Source organism: Lycorma delicatula, chromosome 3, assembly GCF_047948215.1.
Source record: "Lycorma delicatula isolate Av1 chromosome 3, ASM4794821v1, whole genome shotgun sequence".
Lineage (NCBI taxonomy): Eukaryota > Metazoa > Arthropoda > Insecta > Hemiptera > Fulgoridae > Lycorma > Lycorma delicatula.
Window position 1 is genome coordinate 142,164,496 of NC_134457.1, and position 23,296 is coordinate 142,187,791.

The 23,296-nt window shown below is 31.5% G+C and overlaps 1 protein-coding gene across 1 annotated transcript in view; it reads right to left on the bottom strand.

The window, feature by feature from the left end:
• The window catches only part of LOC142322065 (major facilitator superfamily domain-containing protein 12-like), a 45,764-nt gene that overhangs the window by 13,315 nt on the left and 9,153 nt on the right, over positions 1-23,296 (bottom strand). Inside the window, exons 2-6 of the mRNA XM_075360710.1 lie at positions 18,450-18,767; positions 13,130-13,213; positions 11,932-12,136; positions 9,522-9,639; positions 5,940-6,293 (exon numbers count right to left, since the gene is read on the bottom strand). Of these exons, the coding sequence (XP_075216825.1) occupies positions 5,940-6,293; positions 9,522-9,639; positions 11,932-12,136; positions 13,130-13,213; positions 18,450-18,762 (1,074 nt within the window). The 5' untranslated portion in view covers positions 18,763-18,767. The remainder of the gene's footprint in view (positions 1-5,939; positions 6,294-9,521; positions 9,640-11,931; positions 12,137-13,129; positions 13,214-18,449; positions 18,768-23,296) is intronic.

Here is a 23,296-nt window from a genome sequence, read left to right on the forward strand (position 1 = left end):
GCAGGGGTGAAATATTTTCATTGGTGATCAGAACTAGATCTCCAACTAAAAGATTACATCTGGAAAAACACCAATTATTGTGTTGTTGAAGATGGATTGTATAAATCTTTGGAGTAGTTGTCATCAACCTAATCATGTAATTTCAACTCTTTGATAACTGGGTTCAGGTAAAGATGTGAGAGGACATCTAATAAGAAAATGTCCTGGTGAAAGTGTACTGGGTCTCTATGGTCTGTGGAAGTAGCAAAAATAGGGTGAGAGTTAAGACAAGCCCTCAATTTGTGTCAACACTTTATAAAATTCCTCAAAGTTGAGAATTCTTTTTCCTATTATATGATGTATATGATATTTGACACTTTTGCTTGCACTTTCTCGTAAACCACCAAAATAGGTAGATGAAGGAGGAATAAATGACCAAGTAACCCTTTGTGATGTTGAAAAAGCTTGAATATTTGTTTTAAATACGTCTGAATTTAAAAGTTGATACAAGTTGTACAAATATTTTTAGCAGAATGAAAATTAGCACCATTATCAGAAAACATTTGAGCAGGTATACCTCTGCGTGAAATGAATCTTTTGAAGGCGGAAATAAACGATTGTGAAGTCAAAATCAGAAAGTAACTCTAAATGAATATTCTAAACATATAAAAAGCACTATATAAGCTTTATTCATTGTTTTAGATCTCTGCCTGCCATGACGAATTACAATTGGGCCACTATAACCTACTGTACAAGAAGAGAATGTTGGCGAAGGAATCACTAATAGGTGGTAACTGACCAAGTTGTTGGGATTGAGTTTTTGTATTAAATCTAAAGCAAGTTAAACACTTATGAATGATTGATGAAATGATTCTTTTTGCATTTATTATCCAGTATCTCTGTCTCAATAATGATTTGTTAATTGTATACCAGAGTGTAAGAGTCTTAAGTGTTCAGAGTTGATAATTTCTTAATGTTTGCACTAGGGTGTAAAACGATAGGATGTTTAACATGATATTGTAAGAGAGACGTTGAAATCTAACTCCTACATGGATTAGACCTAAATTATCCAAGAATGGATCTAGAGAACTAAACTTACTTTGTTTATCAATACCTGATTATTTTTAAGATTGTTTTTATTTCATTATTAAAATACTTGGATTGTGATTGATGCATAAAAAAGTAAAGAGTATGATCTAACTGCTTAGTGGTTAGAGTACTAAATTTATGTTCAGATGGTTTTGATTTAATATTGTGAATGAATCTGAAACAGAAGCTAAATGTTCATAATGAAGCATGTAAAGATGAAAACCTTTGTGTGTAATCACGTACAGCATTAGATACACATGAAATTAACATTTTTTACACCTTTCTAATAAGCAACCAGAAATCAAATTACCATCATTAAACATAATGATGGGAAGAAGATTGTATTAGCCAAGAAGGACCATGTCACCACTGTGACATATCAAGTAATTTGCTTGGTGAGCAACCTCTAGGCAGTATATCTGCAGGATTATCAGAGAATTTGATGTAATGTCAATTATTGGTAATTGAAGTGTTTTGCTGAATTTCAGAAACTCTATTACTTATAAATACTTTCCAACTCGAAGAATGTCCATGAATCTAGCAAAGTGCTACTGTGGAATCCATGAGTAAGTGTATCTCATCAAATTTTATCTTTAACACATTAGACACCTTCATGAATAAATGCGTAAGTAGTAGACAACCATAGAGTTTAAATCTAGGTAATGTGATTTGTGTTAAGGGGGCTAGTTTGATTTAGAACATAGTAGATTAGATGTAATTATACGGTTGGTGAATAAGGTGCGCATATAAAGGTAACAACCATTGCCCTTAATAAAGGCATCAGAAAATCCATGCAATTGAACTGAATGAATTTTACTATTATTGTTAGAATTAATGATCTACTTATCTTAACTGACTCAATTAAATGTAATTGATTATATAATGAAAGCCATTGTATTATTAATGGTTTGGGTAATATTTTGTCCCATCAATTTTGAGTTGTTATAATGACCGCATAAACTGATGTATAAAAATATAATAGAGCCAATGAGTCGTAAAGTATCATAGAAACATGCTATAATGGAGATATAGAATGAGTGATTTGGAAATTTAGTGTACCTGAATTGTTGTTCCATAGAACTCATAGAGTATGTATGTTGTATTCTTGTTTAGATGGTAAGGATGAATTATGATTAGATGTAGAAATACTGAAATTATTAGAATACCATGTTTGAAGTGAAAAACTATACTTTTGTAATAATTTGTTAATATCGTCCTTTAGTTGAATAACTTCATTTAGGTTATCTTAACCTGTAATGAAATAATTGACATAGAAACAATTTTTAATAGCTTTAGAAGCTTGTGGAAAATTATTTTCATTTTCAATTGATATTTGAATGAGACATCTTGTGGGTAAATATGGTGCACAAGAGGTTCTATAAGTTACGGTGTGTAATGCATAATGCTTTATCTCTTGTTTTGGAGAATTACACCAGAGAATCCATTGTAAATTAGAATCACTAGAATTTAGCTAGTACCTGTCAATATATTTTTTTTATGTCAGAGGTAATGGCATAATTATGAATTTGGAATCTTAACAACATAGAAAATAAATCTTGTTGGACAACAGATCCGACTAGTAGATTATCGTCAAGAGATAAACCATTAGTGGTTTTAGTTGAACCATCAAAAACCACTTGAAATTTAGTAGTTAGACTAGTTGATTTAAATAACAGATGATGGGGTAAATAACTAACACCCATTTGATTTGTCTATTAACAAATTATCAGAGTTAAGTAATGACATGTGACCCAAGTCCAAATATTCTTGTATAAAGTTGAATAGTCATGTTTAAAGTTGGGATCATAACAATGATCCCTCTTTAAACAATAAAACTGTGTTTTTTGCATTTATGAAAGAATTGCCTAGCCTTCTATTATTGAGTTTACGTGGTAATGCCACTACAAATCTGCCTTTATTGTTTCGAGTAAAATTGAGTTGAAAATGTTTTCACAAATAGGAAATGATTTTCGCAAATAGAACTTTCATAAAATGGAATATCAATATTAATTTCCTCAATTTTCCAGAAGTTCTCAAGTACAGTTGAAAGATTTGTAGAATCTTTTCGAGAAATAAAAGATGCAGTGGATTATTAGAGTGGCTGGTAGAGTTTATTAACTCCTATTAGCTTTAGAGTTTATTAGCTTTCCTATTGGAAAGCAACCACTGAGAATATATCCCAATTTGGTTTCTTAGAGAACAGGACATTTAAGGTTTCGAATAAATTTCCTAAGTAAAATAAAATTTCAAGTAAAATTTTGCACCAATAAGGATGTCAATTTTATTTCTGTTAAATTTAAGATCTATAGAAAACAGATTATAGGGCAAATTAAAATGTGAAATATCAAAGGTGGTTATCAAAGGTCGGAAGGTTATGAGCACATTGCAATTGAAATGAAAAGTTCATATATAAAGAAAGTAATGTCAATACAACACTATATTCAAAATGAAAAAGTGTATTATTTATTCCTAAAATAGGAATATCATCTTTTGTAAATGGAAGTTCTAACCTTCATTCGAATTTATGAGTACAAAAATTTGCTTGACTGCCAGAGTCTAGTAAAACTCGACATGTTTGCGTAGTACCATGTACATCATTGGTAATACATAATGCAGTAGATAAATTTATGTTTTTGTTTGACTGCAATTTAAATGACAAATGATTACTATTTTCAGACTTATTGTCTTTTAATTTAAATTCAATATTATTTACATGAATAAGAATATTATGTTTTTTAGAACAAATCTCACACACATTACTAGAATAACATTTGTCAACTGAATGACCTTTACCTAAAGAATTGAAACAGCAATTGTGATGTTTCAGAAATTCTTCCCGTTCATCAACAGAAAAATTTAAAAATTCCTTACAACAATGTAAATAAACATTAGAATTGCAAATTAGACATTACTTATAATTAAATTTTGAATAACAGCTAAAATTATTTGCCTTATATTGCTTGTTAACATTTACGTTAAAACATGTTTAGTGAAGGATTTAGTTCCATTGTTGTGTTGTTGTCTCTTGGATTTATGTCTTAAGTTGTCTTGGTGGTTTGACTTATTTGCATTAATATTTTAAAGAATCTGTCTTCTAAATTCAAGGAATTCTTTGAAGGTGGGAAACTTTTGAATTGAAAGTTTCTCCTTCCATGGTATTGGGAGGTGAAGGTATTGTAATCTAACTTTGATGTTAACAACTGAACAAAAATAAATTCATATGTAATGGTTGGATATACATTACTTCAAGAGCATTGACATATGAAGATACTTCGATAATAAATTTGGATAAATTATCCAAAGATTCTCCCTTTATACAATTCAGTTTTAAAATACAATCTGCATTATGAGAGCAATTAAATACTTATTGTCAAAATGCCTGTTTAATAAACCTAGTGCAATTTATAATTTTCATTCGTAATTGGTAAATTTTCAATATCAGCTAATGCTTCGTCCTTCAAGGAAGTATGTAGGTAGTGGAATTTTTGTAAGTTACTTAAATTGTTTCTATTATGCACTAAATTGTTACATAAGCTATAATAATGTTGCTAGTCAAGAACATTACCTCTGAAAAATGGTAAATTAATTGGTTGCAGTAGCGTTTGCTTAGTTGCTGTAACTACATTGATCTCTTGATCAATTGTCGTTTGCTTAATAATATTATCTATTAAACATTGTAATTTACATTCATAACTGCATAAATCGTCTTCAAGGTTGAAGACGTACACAATCAACAAATATCCTCATCATCTTCTGCTTCAAGTTGCGTTTGAATGTCATCATATTTGCCTTGCAATTCTTGAAGGTTTCTTAGTTTAATTTGTAAAAGATGAATATCAATTTGAGAGACATTATATTTTTCAATAAATGTACTGATTCTTGTTTATAGAGGATTTAATTGATCCTCTCTGTCTAATTAATTGTTCTCTGTTCATTATGAATTAACAATCTTAATTAACAATGTTAATTATAAATATGAATTAAATAAGAAATAATTAAATGAAATTACTTGATGGCAATGAAGAAATAAGGTGAGGCTGTATTCCATTTGAATAATTTACAACTTTAATAACTCTTTTTTAATTAAACATAAATTGATATGTTGAAAGATTTGTAACATAAAACTTGGATTGTCTTTGACTGAAGAGTGCCACAATAAATCAAATCTTCTCATATTGTGGCACAGAGGACCAAAAAAAAATGGTTTGAATAATTTTGCCTAAATGCACCTTTCATTATTCAGAACTTATGCACTGGATCATTAATATCTTTAAATAAAGTTCTTGTTAGTCTGATCAGGATATGTTTTGTTTGTACTTAATTTATAACACATTTAGATAAAATTTCATTTATTTAAATATTATATCATTCGTAAATTATCTCACATTGTTAAGTTTAAAGTGATGTACATGTAGAATATTAATGTTTAAAGAGTATTGTAATTAGTGTATTTATATTTAGTTTAATATTTAAGTTACATCCTTTAGTGATTGGTTTAGACTAACAATACAATTCTTTAGAAAAAATATATCATAAAAAACAGCTGTTGAACTCATCAACCAGAATAACAAATTTATATGCTTTACATAAGTAAGAAGAAATGAGTTAGTTTATTTACCGTTAATAAGGAGGACATGAAAACTGAAAAACTCCTTCAGTTTATAACATTGTACTGTATTTGCTGAATTGTAAAGGTCCTTTTAGAAAAAATTTCAAGAACAGTTCAATCTAAAATCCAAGAATTTATTAAATATTAGGAAATTTTTGTTTATACTTGTTTGATTTATTAGACAACATATTTATATCTTCAATGATGTAAAAGCATTTTCTTTATTGATAAAAAATATCAGAACTTTAAAAAATCTACTTACCCTGTTTCCTCCACAGTAAGTATTTAATAATTTGACAGCCATAGATGCTAAACAAGATGCCAAAAATGAAATAAGAGGAACTGTAGCCAATGTCCCTGATTGCGACAATATTACTTCATTAATAAACATAGGCATATATTCTAAACTAAGTGTTAAGAACAGTCTGCTAGATGTATAAATAATAGCAACTTTGTAGAGTTGGAAAGATTTATAAAATTCTGATGCTTTCTTTTTATTTATTAAGTTTTCATGCGATGTTGATTTTGATGTAGTATTAGTCCATTTTTTTTTAAGGCACAAATGGAAGATGATAGAACAAATTAAACCGATTCCACTTGAGAGAACAGCAATATACTGAAAAAAGATGTATATTAATTACTATAGATTGCATACCTTAATGTAATAAAATGTGATAAACAGAAGTTGGATTACAAAAAAATATCCTACGCAGATTATAAAAAAAAAATTATAATAAGAAAATTAATTTTAAAAATGGAAGAAATGTCAGTTTTAGAAATTGATAATAATAAATTCAAATGTTATATACTTTAAACAAACTGTTGGATTGAGTACGAATCTAAAGCTCCTGCTATGTAACCTCATTCATTATGTGCTCAAGCAAAGAGAACCCATTAATAGCTCTCAGGAACTTTATTTCAGATGGTGTTACTTGGGACAGATTTCTTCTAAGTTCAATGTTCTGTTTTGTATAATAGAGTTTGCATGGCCATAACCTTGCAAAATTTCAGCTGATTTTTTTTGTTGAAGTTTTCCTTTTAGTGTGAATCACAGCAGAAGCAAAACTTATTTAATATTGAATCATACTTTTATCATATTTATATTATACTAGTTTACAATAATGTCCTCTGTCACTGACCTTCCTCCTACCTTATAATAATTTCTATATCTTTATATATACGTTAACATCTCTAATCAAGTGCTTTAAATATCCACACCTTTCCATGATTTTCAATAATTTACTCTTATGTAGCTTACCAAGTGGTTTGACATAATCAATGAAGTGTAGTGTATCTATAAATTAAATTCTCTTCTTTTTTCTCTCAGTTGACTCAGAATAAAAACATTATCAATCTTTCAAATACAATCTTCCTTCTAATTAAGTCTGAATGTTCTTCCAGCAGTAAAAAAAAAATCAAAGATTGTTTGAAACCTCTTCTTATTTAGAATATTGCTGTATATTTTACAAACAAAAGATAATAAAGTTGTGTCTCTAAAATAACTTCTGTCATATTTCTCAAACAACGGAACAATTTTACGTAATTTTGTTGATTTTCTATATAAGTTAAATAAATATGAAAAATATTACTTTAAAAACATATCACACTAAAACTGACGTATTTAAAAAAAAAAATACTAATAATTAATTAATAATAATCACAGTTTTTTAAAAGACAATTGGATCAAAGAAATTTTACAGGCAATTAATTTTTTACTCAAATTAACTTTTACAGAGATTAAATAAACAATTATTTTTTAGTTAAATAATAGATTACATATGTACCAAAAAAAGTTTTTTAACTAAATGTGATTGACAAAGGATGTTGTTCTCTTTGTTGTTTTAAAATAAATTTTATAAAATAAAATAAAATAATTTTTGTTTTAAAATAAATTAAAACAAAATTTATTTTAAGTGACATAAAATACTTTTGTCACTTTTAATCAAATTTATTGATATGGTTATGTCTGACGAAGTACTAGTGCACTGAAAAACCAAAAATAAATAAAATAAAAATTAAAAATGTTTATTAACTTACTCTGATATTGGATGAATTTTATTAAACTATTTATTAATTTTAATATAGCTATTATTCCTTTTTTATATGTCTTTTATGATTTTGACAATGTATAAATGACAATGGATAAATTGTTGAATATCATTTGTCATTACAAAAATATCACCAATTTATATATAATTTAAAGTGTCATGATGTTAACTAAGAATTTAACGTAACTTACAATGTAATACAATGTACAAATTATAATACCTAGACTACTGCCAAATACAAACAGTTTTGTAAATTAGTGTTAATTTTATTTCACTACATATTTACTGTGGGTTGTTTGCTAAATATGGATATTCATCAAACACACACACACACACACACACACACACACACAATTATTTCAAAATCTTTGCACTTTTCCTAATTTACCAATAGATGTAGTTTTTAAAGAAGCTATGTAATATTCATAATCTTTGTACAAAATTAAATGAACAGTAATGAATTTATCCTGTTACAGGAAGGTATATTAACATTATTGTAAAAGTTCACAATTTTTATAGATGAAACAAAAATCAATCTCTATAAGAAAAGGCTAGGTAGAAATGTTAAATTAAAAATATTTCGATCTAAAGTTACTTGTAGTAGATGTGGATAAAGAAAATAAACTGAAGTTTCAAAATATAAGAATATCTGAGTATTACCGTTATTGTTCAAAATTCAAAAGTCCAATAGAAATGAAAAATTATTTACTTCTGTGAAGTTTTGCTTTCTGCGACATTCTTATATTTTCAGAAAAATTTTATTATTAATAAATGACAAGCATTAACTCTCCAATCCAAATACAACTTTTACTCCTAGCTCAAGTTAGTTGGACAATTAAGAAAAATGAACTTTACGTAACTAATTTTTCAGTTAAAGTCTTTACGGTGAAATAGCTACAAATGAATATTTTAAAAGGGAATTAATAAAATAAATTTATTACAGAAGGAAACTATCAGCATATTTGAAGAGAGTACTATTTAATATTAATTTACTAAATTCACGTAGCTGATGAATTTTGTTTAAATTATGATTTTGAGTGAGTGTGTGTGTGTGTGTGTGTGTGTGTGTGTGTGTGTGTGTGTGTGTGTGTGTGTGTGTGTGTGTGTGTGTGGTGTGTGTGTGTGTGTGGTGGTGTGTGTGTGTGTGTGTGTGTGTGTGTGTGTGTGTGTGTGTGTGTGTGTGTGTGTGTGTGTGATGAAAATCCATAATTAGCAAACAAACAACCCTAAATTAAAGGAATTTATTGAGTTTTTTGTTTATTTAATGCAATAATTTTATTTTATTAAATATAGTTTTCAAATATTAACTTAAATTAATGGATATCAGTTTGAACAATTTCAAGAGCTACTTAAATTGAATAGAATATTAGATGTGATTAATTCTCTACAAAAGCTTTAAGCTTGTAAATGGAAATATGGAATGGAATGTTTTAGCATATGAAAAATACCAATCCTGACTAAGATCTGTTCTTGGGGCCTTTAGGATAAAAAACTGAGATTCCACCACATCATTGCAGTGGTGGGGATTTATTACATTATTGGTAATTCAAAGAACCAGTTTGTTTAAAAATACTTATTTCCTTGTTAGTCCAAATTAATGTTACTTTGGATCACTTTTCATCCTTAGTCAGTTTGATCTGAATAAAGTGGGTATACATTTTATTCAGAAATGTGGTTTTCTTAATTTGATAAAAATGATTAAAATTGCATGATGCTGCATCTTGTGCAGTGATATTAAAGATAATACAATTAAAATTAAGTTGAAAATTGTAAAATTAAAAAACTAAAGTTCACACCTCAAACTTGGATGAATCTTTAGGTCCAATCAGTTTCATATTCATTCCTTTTGATGTACTTAAATATGCCCATGCTATAAGGTATACAGCTATATGTGAAGCCATAGATGCAGTATATCTGAAAAAAAAGGATAACTGTTTCTTTCTTCATATTAACTAATAAAATTATAACTCTACATGTTATACCATAAGAGTAAGAAATGGTTTTTATTCAATAAAAATACAACTGTACGTGAAGACTAGATGTGTCAAGTTTCAACCCATTTGGAAATTTTTGTTAAAGAATGTGTTATTTATTTACATTCAGAAAAAATATAAAATTTTATTTTCCATTTATAAAATAAGGACTAAAAAAATATCTGTTATCAGTAATTTGACTACATCATTGATTCTCAAACTTTTTCACCCACCACCCACATTGAGAATCAAATAATAATTGCAAATGCTGTTTTTAAGATGCACTCTTAAGAAAGGAAGTATATTTAGAGCTATGTGTGGAACAGCATTGGACCTAAAAATTACTTGTAAGAAAATATAGTTAAATTTTTAAAACTATATCTATTTATGATAACATATGAAAAATAATATATGAAAAAAAGAATTCCATACTTTTCCTGTATGTGCACCTTTATCATCATATTTATTAAAATTACTTCCTTCCATAACAAAATAAAGGATAAATATTCTACTCTTAATTGGATGCTTTTGATGTGCTGATTGATAAAACATTGTACTTGGAAGAATTAAGGTGAATTAAAAATTAACTTAATTGGTCTATCACAATAGGTTGATCATTAAATCTTAGTAACATTATCATTCATATTAGTAACATATTTAAAAAATAATTTTTACTTTTTCCAAAACAAACAATATAATATTCATACTAAATATTAATGAATTCTCAAGTCATAATGAATTAATGATTATACTTATGTACTAATCTACTGGAAATGTCAACACAGTTGTTAAAAGTTGAATTCAAACCTTCAGTTTGAACTCTAAACCACTAACTATTTATTTCCTTCCAAGAGTTACTAACATTAAAATAATAACTAATTAGCCAATTTGTAACTGGAATATGGTCTCATTTTTAATGTGTCCTGTATTTGATTCAAACAGAGATCTGTTAGTTTTAACATTATCATATTATAAAAAAATAAAAATATTCTCAGAAGCTGGATAAATATCTGTCATATAAAATGATATACATTTTAAATAGATTGAAAAATATCTTCTTCAGGTGATGATGAACTTCTTGCATTTAATGATTTTGTAAAGTAATTTATGATTATAAATGAATGATTTTGTAAATGATCACAAAAGTTTTAGTCATTTACAAAGTCATCTACTTGCATGATTTTCAACCAGTTCTGTCATATTTGCAAAGGAATAAAAACCTAAACAATTTTCTTAATAAGATCAAGTTATGAGAAAATAATTCAGCAACCTGCCTATAGATTGTAGCTTGGCTCGATTTCCCATATTATAAAAAGAAAATTCCAAAGAATAATAAATAATAAAGTATAATATTACACTTTTAATTCCAAAGAACTAAGAAAAAAATTATTGAGTAGAATATTGCAGAATTGAAGTTAATTACCTAAATCTTTCGTTGCTTTGATCTTTTTCTTTTTCCTGTTTAGCCTCCAGGAATTACTGTTCAGCCTCAGGAATTACTTCAGAGGATTAATGAGGATGATATGTATGAATGTATATGAAGTGTAGTCTTGTAGAGACTCAGTTCAACCATTACTGAGATGTGTGGTTAATTGAAACCCAACCACCAAAGAACACTGGTATCCATGATCTAATATTTAAAACCGAATAAAAATAACTGACTTTACCAGCAGTTGAATGCTGGAACTCTTGACTTCCAAATCAGCTGATTTGGGAAGATGCGTTCACCACTAGACCAACCCAGTGGATTTGTAGATTTGATCTGATAGCATCTAATCTTACCCAAATTAGGTTTAAAGTTGTCTTTAAAACGCAATTGAGCAGGATTCTAAGATGTTTGAGACTTTCTTAAACAGATTTTTTTATTTTAAAAATAATTTTATTTCAAGATTTATTTATTGTTCATTGAACATTGCTTTGTTAGGCATTATTAATTACAAGTCTGAGTAGTCATCTGATATTTCATTAAAAAATGGTTAAAAATTTCTTCTGATTTTTTAAGTAAACAGCAAATTGGATGTTAGATTTTAACATACAAGAAAAAAAATTAAAAATTCTCTAACAAAATTTCAGGACAACAAATTTACCAATTACCATGTAAATCTATTACTTAATAAAATTAAATTATGATTATGAACAGAAATAAAAGATATTCAGACTCCAGATAATGAAATTATAAACATTGATTAAGCAACATGCTTTTTATGTATAAAAAATAATTTATTTAACATACCGATGTGCTGTCAATTCTGCTCTTTCTCTAGTAGATGGTGTCATTTCTGGTAAAAGGGAAAGATGTGCTATTTGGACTAGTGCCCATCCACTCTGGAATATTATTATGGCACAAGCATAATAAATACCCTGATACCATCGGCTTCTTCCACAAAACTGGCATGTTGAGAAAACAACTGGAAATGTTACTCCAACCAAAATACTACCTAAAAAAATATAGGTACACATTTTTAATTAAAATATTGCAGAGTATTCAAGGGATTAATTCAAATGACTATCTGTTTTTCAAATATACAGAATGGTGCACAAAATGATCCAAAATTTGATTTTGTTAAAAAATATTTATTTGAATCGCAATACAGAAAAGTAAAATACGTGTTTACTACACACCTGAAGATTATGTTCTGCTTATCATATGTTCAATATGACCACCATCACATCTGGTATGAACTCCTGTGTTAATATAACTTGACAACACATATCCTCGATTATCTTGTTGCACCCTCAATGATCTGGTTTATCTGGGTACTTATGGCGAAACAAATCTTGCACTGCAACCAGATTTCGTACTGAAGTATGACTCAACAATGAAAACACGTTCATCTAGCGAAAACACCATCTTGTCTCTACCAATACACTTAACGTTATGATTGCATTGTTGTTACTATCGGTAGTGTTCTACTGCGTCGCCGCAATGTTCAGATGTTGGACGAGTCCATTTCAGTAACGAGTAGGAGAGTAAGCTTGACTTTTGAAATTTCATGGATGAGTGATTGATGGGTTGCATTTTATATGGGACACTCTGTATTAAGAGATCTTATGTGGGAAGCTTTTAAGCACTCTTACTTTGATTTTGACAGTTATAATGAAGTTCAGTTCATTCAGTTTGATTCTTTTATAAAACTTAATTTATTTATGTTATTATTGTTATTTATTATTGTAACTATTAAATTATTATGAACAATGCAATAAAACTTTACTCAGCATTTTTGTAGTTCTAAAAAAAAAATTTCATTTTTATTTTATGTGCAGATTGTCACTTCAAAATTATTGCCAAGATTATGAAATAAATAATTATTAAATCCGTAGTTTTCTTTTATTCTAAGAGATGCAGTATATTTACACATAATGAAATTTAATTCAAAGAGTTTTATTGTAAATTACAAAAATAAAAAATTTATAATATATCAGATGCTTACCGATAAGATGCCATCTCTTTCTTGTGCTAAATTTATCAACTAAATAACCTGCAACAGGTGTTGCAACTGCATCGACTACTTGACCTAAAAAGTTTCAAATGTGTAATCATTATTTTGAATAATGAGATAATCATACAAATAAAAGAATCTTATGACATAATAATTAAAGATGACACTTCAAACAACAGGTGTCAGGAGACAAGCAGCAAGGGATGTGAATATTTATACTTCCAAGCAATATTTCAAAGGAAGAAGACTGAGAGCCAAGTTCAGAAAAATAGTTTACTGCAAATATATAAGGATGTATTTTATTAAATAGTTTTTTCTGTAAGTCTACTATAAAAGAAACACAAAAGTCTATTAAGATAAATTTCATGATCTTTCAAAAGAAAATACTATATAACACTTTGAACTATACAAGAAAAGAATACAAACACTTCAATTAATTCATTAAAAAATACCAAGACTTTGTCAAATTAAAAAAAAAAAACAATTGTTATTCAGGATATTAAATAAAGTTTGGATAGGGTGTGATTTTTCCATTGAAAAAAATGACTCAAGTTTAATAATTCGAAGCAGTAAAACAGAAAAAAAATGTATAAATGTATCATTAAAATTAGAATAAATAACTTAATAATAAAACAAAAAGATATTGATAGTAATGCACTGCAATAAGAATTTGAAAATAATTTACCGAAGAACAGTGCTAAAAAACAAACAATTTAATCTGCTATATGATTAACATTAATAAAAATAGTTAAAATAAAAAGATGTATGTTAAAAGTGAATTAAGAAAACAGTTCATGAATCTTAGCCTTTACAGTATAGCTAAAAATATTTTTTCAGGATTCAATGCTTAATTTCAGATATGTTTTAATTCTTTGTCTAGTATTGTTTATTTATAGCTTACAAATTATGTTAATAAAGTTAAACAATTAAAAAATGAGCTAACAAAGTTCAATATAGGAGCTTAAAATGCTAACTACATATTGAAAAATTAAAAAATCCTTTAATTAAAATTTAAACATTTAAAAAAAAAATGGTGGGTGACAGAAAGATTCTGAGTTCATATTCATTTTCAGCATCAAAAAGCAAATTAAAATCATGTATTGCATGTTAGGAAACAAAAAGTATGTTTATCAGTGTAATCTAATTCTACACTTTATCACATTCAAGAATATAATACACAGTTTTTAAGCAAGTGTGTTTAAAAACCATATTCGGTTTAACCGAATAAATAATAAAATGCCAATAAAGATAATATTTTTTAGTATTATTGGATAACTTAATAAATGTCTGCTTAAAAAGCACTGTAGTCCAATGGTGCTTAATTAAAATTTTTATGTACACAGAAACAAATACAAAATCAATTTTTTACTAATTACTTTGTTTTTCTCTTTATCTTAATACTGTGCAATTTCGCACACAGTAATACTGTGCATATTAATGACATGTCAAAGTTTACCGTGACATGTTATTAATATGCTTCTTAAGATAAAATATATCATAAACATATTTAGTGCTAGAAAATACATAACACTAGCAAATATTAACTAATAGTAATACAAATTGCTAATATTGTCAGAAAGGAATGTTAATGGTTGTTTTCAAAACAACATAGTGCACAAGATTATATGGAATAATAAAAAAAAAAAACATACATACACAGCAATCAAGGAATATGTAAATTAAGCTCCGTGATTTCACTAAATTCTACACTGGACAGAATTGATGTACGTTAACCTACAGATAAAGGAATACATTTAGGTGCTACACAACTACAAAATCAAAATTTCTAAACCTCATAAAAATAGGACATACATTTAGAACATTAACACAATATAAAAATATTACATGTAGCCCATAAAAATCAAGATCTCATGATACATGAATAATGTAAAACTTACAAACACACAAAATTTTTCAAAGTCAGTATGTATGAACACAGCATAGATTGAATATATTATTTGATTATGTACTTAAGAGGTTTCTTAACTTTTATAAGAGGGTCTCCTTTATTTATTGAATCCTTTCTGAATATAATTTATGTTTGTACAGAGTACGTCAATAGGTTGGGTGTGTCTGGCCTACTACTATGGAGAATTTTCGAGAGAAAGAGTCCGAGAGGGTCAGGCTACTATCACTGTGATATTGGAGGCTGATCGCTGATCAGTCGGAAGGCCTTCCCCCTAGGCCTGCTACGGGCAGTAGGAGGGAGACAAAAAGGCTGAAAGCAAGGCAATCTGTATGGAGGATGAAGAAGGGCCCCTTGGATTAGAGGTTCTTGTCAGTAGATTTGAACGGTTGGTGAAAGATCTGAGAAAGAATATAAAGGAGCTAGAAATGGAACTTAGCATAGCGGTGAAAGATCTGAGGAGGATGGTTACTGGTACTTCTTTTACCATTGGCAAGAAACTGACTGCAGAGATAGCAACGCAAACATTGACATAGATTGCTACAGGCTGTCCCATTGAAGATGGTCTGGATAACGGGGTGCCGGCGTCCCAGATGGCCGACTTTATCAAATAAGACTCGCCAAAGAAAGCCTTCAGAATTACCCAAGTTGGATCCCGGCAAAACTTGAGGGGAATGCTCAATAAGGTTGCAGTTGTTGATATGCATGCATTGATAGAACCTAGGTCGATGAACACATTGATTGCCAGACACCCACAGGTGGCCTGGCTGTTGAGTAAATCCGAAATAAAAGCTGGGAATGTTGTGTCAGCTATTCTGGAGACGAGACTGATAGGGGAAGTTGGAGGGGGAGGCCCTGGTCTTCAACATGTTCCATGTGGCTTACGTGGACTCGGATGATGGCGGAGATCTTGTGCAGGGCATTAGTGGAGGTTTTTACAAAAAGAGAACAGTGGAGGTCGTTTGGGACCACTACAAGCGGAGATATACGAGCAGGATACTGCTACCTTGGTCTGGAAGATCCTTGAATGTGAAGGAAGAGCGACCGGCTGTTGCTTCTATATTACTGCGCCGGTTGGCAAACTCTCAACTGCATGGAGTAGTGTTGTTCCCCCTGAGGATAACCATAGGATGGAGACTATAGTAGTCAAAATGGTGGGGTCCTATGCAGACCTCCTTAAATCATTTAAGATGGAGGTGAAGGTCCCAGCGGATTCAGAAATTCTCTCTATAAGGAAGGATAGCGGCAATATGGAGATTAAAGTTAAGGAGAAAAAGGAAACCTTTGGCACCCTTAAGCAGATATTTTTGTCAACCATAAAAGGTGTTAGTGTTCTCATGAAGACCAGGACGGCCTTTCTCCAGGTGCAGAACTTGGAGAACGGCATACAACTGGGTGAGATCTTATAGGGGCTGTCTACGGCCTCCGGTCAGGAGTTGACATGAGAGTGACAATTAGACTGGGTTTTGGAGAAACTGGAGTGGTGATATGTCACCTTCCGACACCAATTGCTACACCCATTGTACAAAAGGGAAGGGTGAAGATCGGGCTTGTGAGCTGTAGAGTAGATGTTGTTGATCTCCCTCTGCGATGCTACAGATGTTTAGAAACAGGACATCTGGCAAGGAACTGCAGTGGTGAAGACAAGAAGGCTGAATGTTACAATTGTGGAGGCGACGGACATCACGCTGTAGAATGTAGTAAAACCCCAATGCAGAGGGGCACCACACTGGCAGCGCATGGACCAATATAGGAGGTGCAGGAGTGAGCTCAATATGCTTATTAGAGACTCTAAAAGGGCATCTTGGAAGCAATTCATCTCAGAAATTGATATAGACCCATGGGGGAATCCATTTAAAATTATTGTTAAAAGGGCACTAAGAGCTAGAGCCTCCTTATCATTGGACACCAAAGAGGTAACATAATTGAGGGACTGTTCCCTCATGGGGATGGGGTCGTTGTGGAAGTTGAGAACGATGTGAATTCCCTTCCACTTTTTACCAGAGAGGAGATTACAGCAGCAGTGAAGTGGATGTCTCTGGATAAGGCGCCAGGACCACCTTTTGCCAAATTTGACAATTGGGGCGGCCCTGATGCCTTTTTGAAGGTATACAATAATTGCTTAGATGAAGGGGTGTTTTCTCAGAGGTGGAGACGGTAGCGCCTGGTCTTGGTTCCCAAGATGGGGAGGGACCTGGTGCTTCCATGCTCTTATAGATCACTGATGGTGATCGACACTGTTCCAAAGATACTTGAGTGCATGCTGCTGCAGAGGATGATCAGAGTTATAAAGGATGCAGGGGGACTTTTGAAAAAACAATTCGATTTTCGCAGAAGAAGTTCTGCTTAGGGTGTGGTATCAGAAGTTGTTGGTGTGGCAAGGAGAATCATTGGAGGGAGGAAGATCTGCGTGCTCATGGCACTTGATGTTCTCAACGCATTTAACTGTATGACCCACGACGCCATTAGGACTGTGCTGGAGAGTGTTCCCCCATATCTGAGAAGGATAATTCTCTCCTCAGTGAGAGCAAATTGATGGCTCGCTGGACTACTCTGTCTCGCACAGTTTCTAGTGAGCCATGGGGGGGGGGGGGTTCAGAGAATACCTATTTAGGTTTAAACTAGATCACTCTGCTAGTTGTATGATGTGTGCAGACAAGGAAGAGTCAGCATATCATGTCTTCTTTCGCTGCTCCCGATTTGAGGATGCGCGGAGGGAAATATTGGACACCATAGATAAAAGGGAAATGTTCCTCACAGAGGATCTGCAGCAGATCATGTTGGAAAGTGCGGAAAACTGGACGGCTGTAGCAAGGTTTCCTAGGAAGATCATGGCCTGGGTGCAAAGAGGTTTTAGGCACTCCACTTCCGTGTCTGATAGTGACCTGTAAGGTAAGTATACTATAGTGTTGTCTGTGAGGTGTTTCTTTATGTGATTTGATGTGACTGGCTTTGATGTGATGTGTGGAGTGTGCGGCGTGAGGTATGTTTTCTGAGTGATGATTGGATGTTGTAGAGTGTATGGTGAGATTTAGTTTGATGTTTGGTATCTTGTGGGTGTGAGGTACATGTCTGTTGACTGTGCTGTCTGAATGTGTGTGAGGGCATATTCCCCCTTTCCTGAACCAGGAAAGATTAGCCAAGTGTGGAGGTTTAGTTGATAGTGCACAGGAACATACACACATTTAATAACATCTTGTGGAACCTGTTAGCGACCCTGACACTGCCCAGGTGCCCGTAAATGGCATTCCCCAGACCTCAAGTTTAATTTAGGATAATTTGGTATGAAAGCCCATTGAAGGAAAAGTGTCATTAATTTGAAAATGTGTCATTTAAAGTTTAATAATTTTAAAGAATGAAAAAAATGTGGAAGTTAAGTATATTCATTTTATTACAGTTACTTACCAATGAATAGTAATAGTCCACTAAGAAATGGTCCAGTATTTACCACTAGTTGCAAAAATATTAATGCATATGAAAACCATATTGCAGCACATATATCATTATATACATGTCCAACGCCATATGCTATTTTTTGAAGAAATGGAAGTTTATCTTCGTATGAAATTATTAGTGGGGTTTTCTCATTACTCCAGTCCTTTTTTGGTTTGTGTGGGTGGAATGTTCTATTATCATTCTTAATTAATAAAATATTTCCATTCTCAATGTTATTTTGCAAACTATTGTCACCATTGTTATATATCACTCCATTTTCCATAATGTCTGCAAGCAAAATAAAAAATGTTATCAAATGAAATAAAATTTTGGTTTGATTTAGTGTTTAGATGGTAGTAAATATTGAAAAAAATATTAATTTTTAATTAAAAAAGTGAACCAAATTTAATTTAAATGAGTAAAATATTTTTATCATATGTCATAACTATTCAATCACTCTTCTGACTATTAGTGAATCACCATCATTAACAGCATTATTTCTCAATGTAATTTCAGCTACATTATTATTGCTGGTAGTTTTGTTTTTGAATTAGAAAGATTTATGTATTTAGGATATGGCTGAAAGTATATTAGATGTGAATTTTGCACCTAGTAATTATTGACTACTTCAAAAAGAATGTTACTCTTTGAAAAAGATGTACACCTTATAAATTTTATATTGCCAGATGGGATCATTGAACTCACATTTAGTTGCATGTAACAGTTTAAATAACCTTGTTTTGAACTAGTTTCATTTCATTTGTGTTATGTCAGTTGTGCCATTTTCCAAGTATGAGTATGATTATCATATAGATTTATTTTTTGAATAATCCTTTAAGCACTTGAAAGATCAGTTTGAATTGAAAGTTTTCTTCTTGAAGTTCCTAGTAAATCAATAACATGATTTGAAATGTACATTTTCTGGGACTAGAAATATACAGAATCAAAAGAATAGTGTACCATTATTGATAACAAAAAAAAAAAATTGAAGGATATAGAAGAATATTTAACTCCCTACCCCAGAAAAACTCCTACGGTTATATTTACAAATTGAAAAATCATCAGAAAATGTCTTTTGAGGAGAAAAAAGTTAAAGTTGTACTGGGGTGGTTCATTAACTGATAGAAACAAACTATAAAAAACATTTACTATTTGCATTGTAAAACATGTACAATAAAAAAAAAATTCCTTTGATTTTTTTTATCATAAAAATAAAGCTTAGGAGCTGGACCATGTTTTTTTTTAATTATGAGGCTTATTTTTACCTAGATGGCTATATGAGAAATCAAAATACCTGATTATGGAGTGATGAAAACTCTCATACTTTTCAAGAACAGCCATTACACAAACATAAAGTTGATGTTACCCAATTTAGATATTTGTCAATTTAAATTTCTTAACTGGAAAATTGTTAACTGGGCTTCCCGGAGGTGGTTTAAATAATAAGTGGTTGTCGAGTAGCCTATTATGTTATAGTTACTTCTATATACGCCCATTAGTAAATGGTTATTAAGTGGTGTTTTTCTTGATTATGGTCTAAAAAGTGCTGTATTAACTAGAATGTATGTTCGTTAACAATTGTACGAGTGGGCGTAAATTGCCATTATGAAATAACGATGTAAATACATTTTTTGTGATGTGTGTATTAGTTATATTTGTGTTTTGAGATTAGAGTGGCCGGTTAATTATGATGGGATAGTTACTAGCCGTTGTGAACGGCTGTACAATTCTCCAAACAGGAATTGCCAATAGCAATATTTTTCTAAGTTATAGGTGAGTTATTAGGGGAAATTCCTTTCCCAGTTTTCCTTGTTCTTTTGCAGATTCCTTCAGAACCCTTCGACCGGATCTCCCCAACCCTACAAATGTTACTCCAGATTTGGGTACATACATTTTTCCACCCCCGATTCCCGTTTCATCCCATTCCACAAATTGCGCGTGTAGGTACTTGAATTACAGGTTTTTTTTTAATTACAGGTAGAGTCAGATTTTGAACTCTGTTTATAAAAAATATTTTTTTGTTAGGAGTTACAGCTGTTTAAAGTATTGTGGAGCAACGGGAATCTTCTAAAGCTGCTATGAAGACTAAGCGCTCCCCAGTGTAACCAAGGAAGTCATCTGATGACAAACAAGAGCAGGGTAAGGCAACGGACATTGCCTCTGGCAGTGAAGGAGTACAAATTTAGGTACAAATTGACCCACCGGGTTGGTCTAGTGGTTAACGCGTCTTCTCAAATCAGCTGATTTGGAAGTCGAGAGTTACACCGTTCAAGTCCTAGTAAAGCCAGTTATTTTTACATGGATTTGAATGCTAGATCGTGGATACCGGTGTTCTTTGGTGGTTGGGTTTCAATTAACCACACATCTCAGGAATGGTCGAACTGAGAATGTACAAGACTACACTTCATCTACACTCATACATATCATCCTCATTCATCCTCTGAAGAATTATCTAAACGGTAGTTACCGGAGGCTAAACAGGAAAAAAAGAAGGTACAAATTGAAGGTTACCCTACTTTGATGTTAAGACAAATGCCAGAAATGCCTAGAAAGGCATCAAGTGACAAGGAAGAGGATGTTAAAACAACTGATGTTGCCTGTGACAGCAAAGGTACTGAGACAACTGTTGCTCCTAGAGCTGAGAAAGTGAAAACATCGAAGGGAACTGGTGTTCAAAAGAGGACCGACAAACAACAGTTTGATGGGTCTATTGAAATGGAATTTGAGCAGTTAACCCCTGAACAGGAGGAGGATGGAAGATTGCAGAATCAGCAGCCAAGTGTGCAGACTTGCTCAAGCAAGTGAAAGGAATTGGTGGGGATCTCCCTGAGATCATGACCTTAAGAAAGGGGCAAACTGGCAAGGTCCTTATGAAAATAAAGGATGAGGGCAAGAAGTTGATCATTTTCAGAAGAACGTCATGGAGTGTATAGAGAATGTTAAGGTTACATGTTTCGAGAGAATGAGATACAAATGTGTACACATAAAAGACATTGACATGCTGTCAATTATGGAGAAAGTGATTGAGACTTTGGTTCCTTTGACGGAACTGGATTGCGACCAGCTCAGGGGTATGACAATTCGTGATTCATTTGGGAATACTAAGATGGCGATGGTGCTTCTGCTGGGCAGCGTGGCTGATGCACTTTGTCAAAATGGGAGAATAAAAATTGGTTGGGTTTCGTGTCATGTGACTTCAGATGTTGAGTCAGACAAATGATATAGGTGTTGGGCCATAGGCCACAAAGGGATTAATTGTGTGGGTCTAGATAGATGAAGATGTTGCTTCATCTGTTGCAAAGATGGCCACTTTAAGGTGGATTGTCCTGAGTATACAAGAAGGATTGGGGGATTGGATGTAGTTCCAGAGACCTAAGGTGATAGACCATAGACCACTTGTGATGTTTAGACTAGTTTTAACTAATTCAAATAGAAGTACATCATGTGGTGGATGAAATAGCCAGGAGCTAACGAGCAGATTTATTGGTGATGCTAATGGCAGAAAACAACTGGAGGCTGGTTGACAGATTTGCTTCCAAAATAATGAAGTAGAAAAATACAGAGAAGTGTAGGTTTGGGCATCTGTATGTGTGCTTATTAGAGATGGATGGATGGACAGTTCCAGTCAGGAGGGCTATCATACCATGGTGTGACGGTTTTGTTGATTGACCAGGGACTTGGTTTTGTTGTTGGGGACTGTGGGTGAGATCACAGATGAGGGAAGTGTGTTGCAAATATTAATAATTAAAATGTAAAAAAAAGTGGGTTGATAATGATGGGTGAGGAATTTGAATGAAATCAAAAAGATCCAGCTATGATGGGCTGACCTGTCATGCCAGTAGGAGGGAAGGCCTGTGGTGGCAAGGATGTGCTCCTGGGCTGTGCTATACTTAATTGGATGACCAACCCAATAGTGTAGGGGAAAAAAATAAAAAGGTAATTTAAATAAAAGGAAGGATAATGATAACACAGAGGAAGTCTTCAGTAAGAAGAGGGAATTACGATGTAGGATAAAATTCTGGACTTAAGGAAGAGGTTCGCCAAAAATGTTATGTATGAAAGTGTCTTGTTGTACAAAAGTGAAGCATGAATTATGAGGAAGAGGATGAGGAAGCATGGATTGAGGTTTTTGAGATGTGGATGTGGAGAAGGATAGTGAAAGTAAGATGGATTGATAAAGAGAGGAATGAGCAATTAATTAACAGAAACAGTACAAAGAAAATAGAAAATAACTCTTTTCATGATATGACATATTGTATACATAATCAAATTTTTTTGCATAACCTCTTCAGTAGATTCTTTTTTAATATTTATCTTCAAGTGACAAATATTTGTGTGAAAAATGAAAGAATTATTGGATGAGTTTCTGTTACATATTGTTCTACATTGTGATATTGAATGTGATGAAAAAAGTAAATTTTTCAGTATTACTTTATACGCATGCTGTAGAAGGGTTTTAAATTGTGTTTTGTCTGAGAATAAGCTTTGAATATTTCTAGTAATTTTAATGATTAATTTAATGAAATAGTTCAGAATATAGGAGGTATCTGATGTCAGCTTTATTTGTTGATAAAATTATTAGAAAAAATGGGATGATTTTTACTATGCTGGTCAAGAATTGTAACTTGATGTTTTTGTCTCATAAAGATGTTCTTTATGTTAAAATTTGATTGAGTTATGTTGAGAAGATTATAAGTTTGATACCTTTTCTTGTAGAGTAATGTGGTGATATGTGTACCTGTAACAATAGATTATATAATGTTTATGGGGTTATTATTAATAGAAAAAGTTATTTTTAGTTAAATTAAAGGTGATTG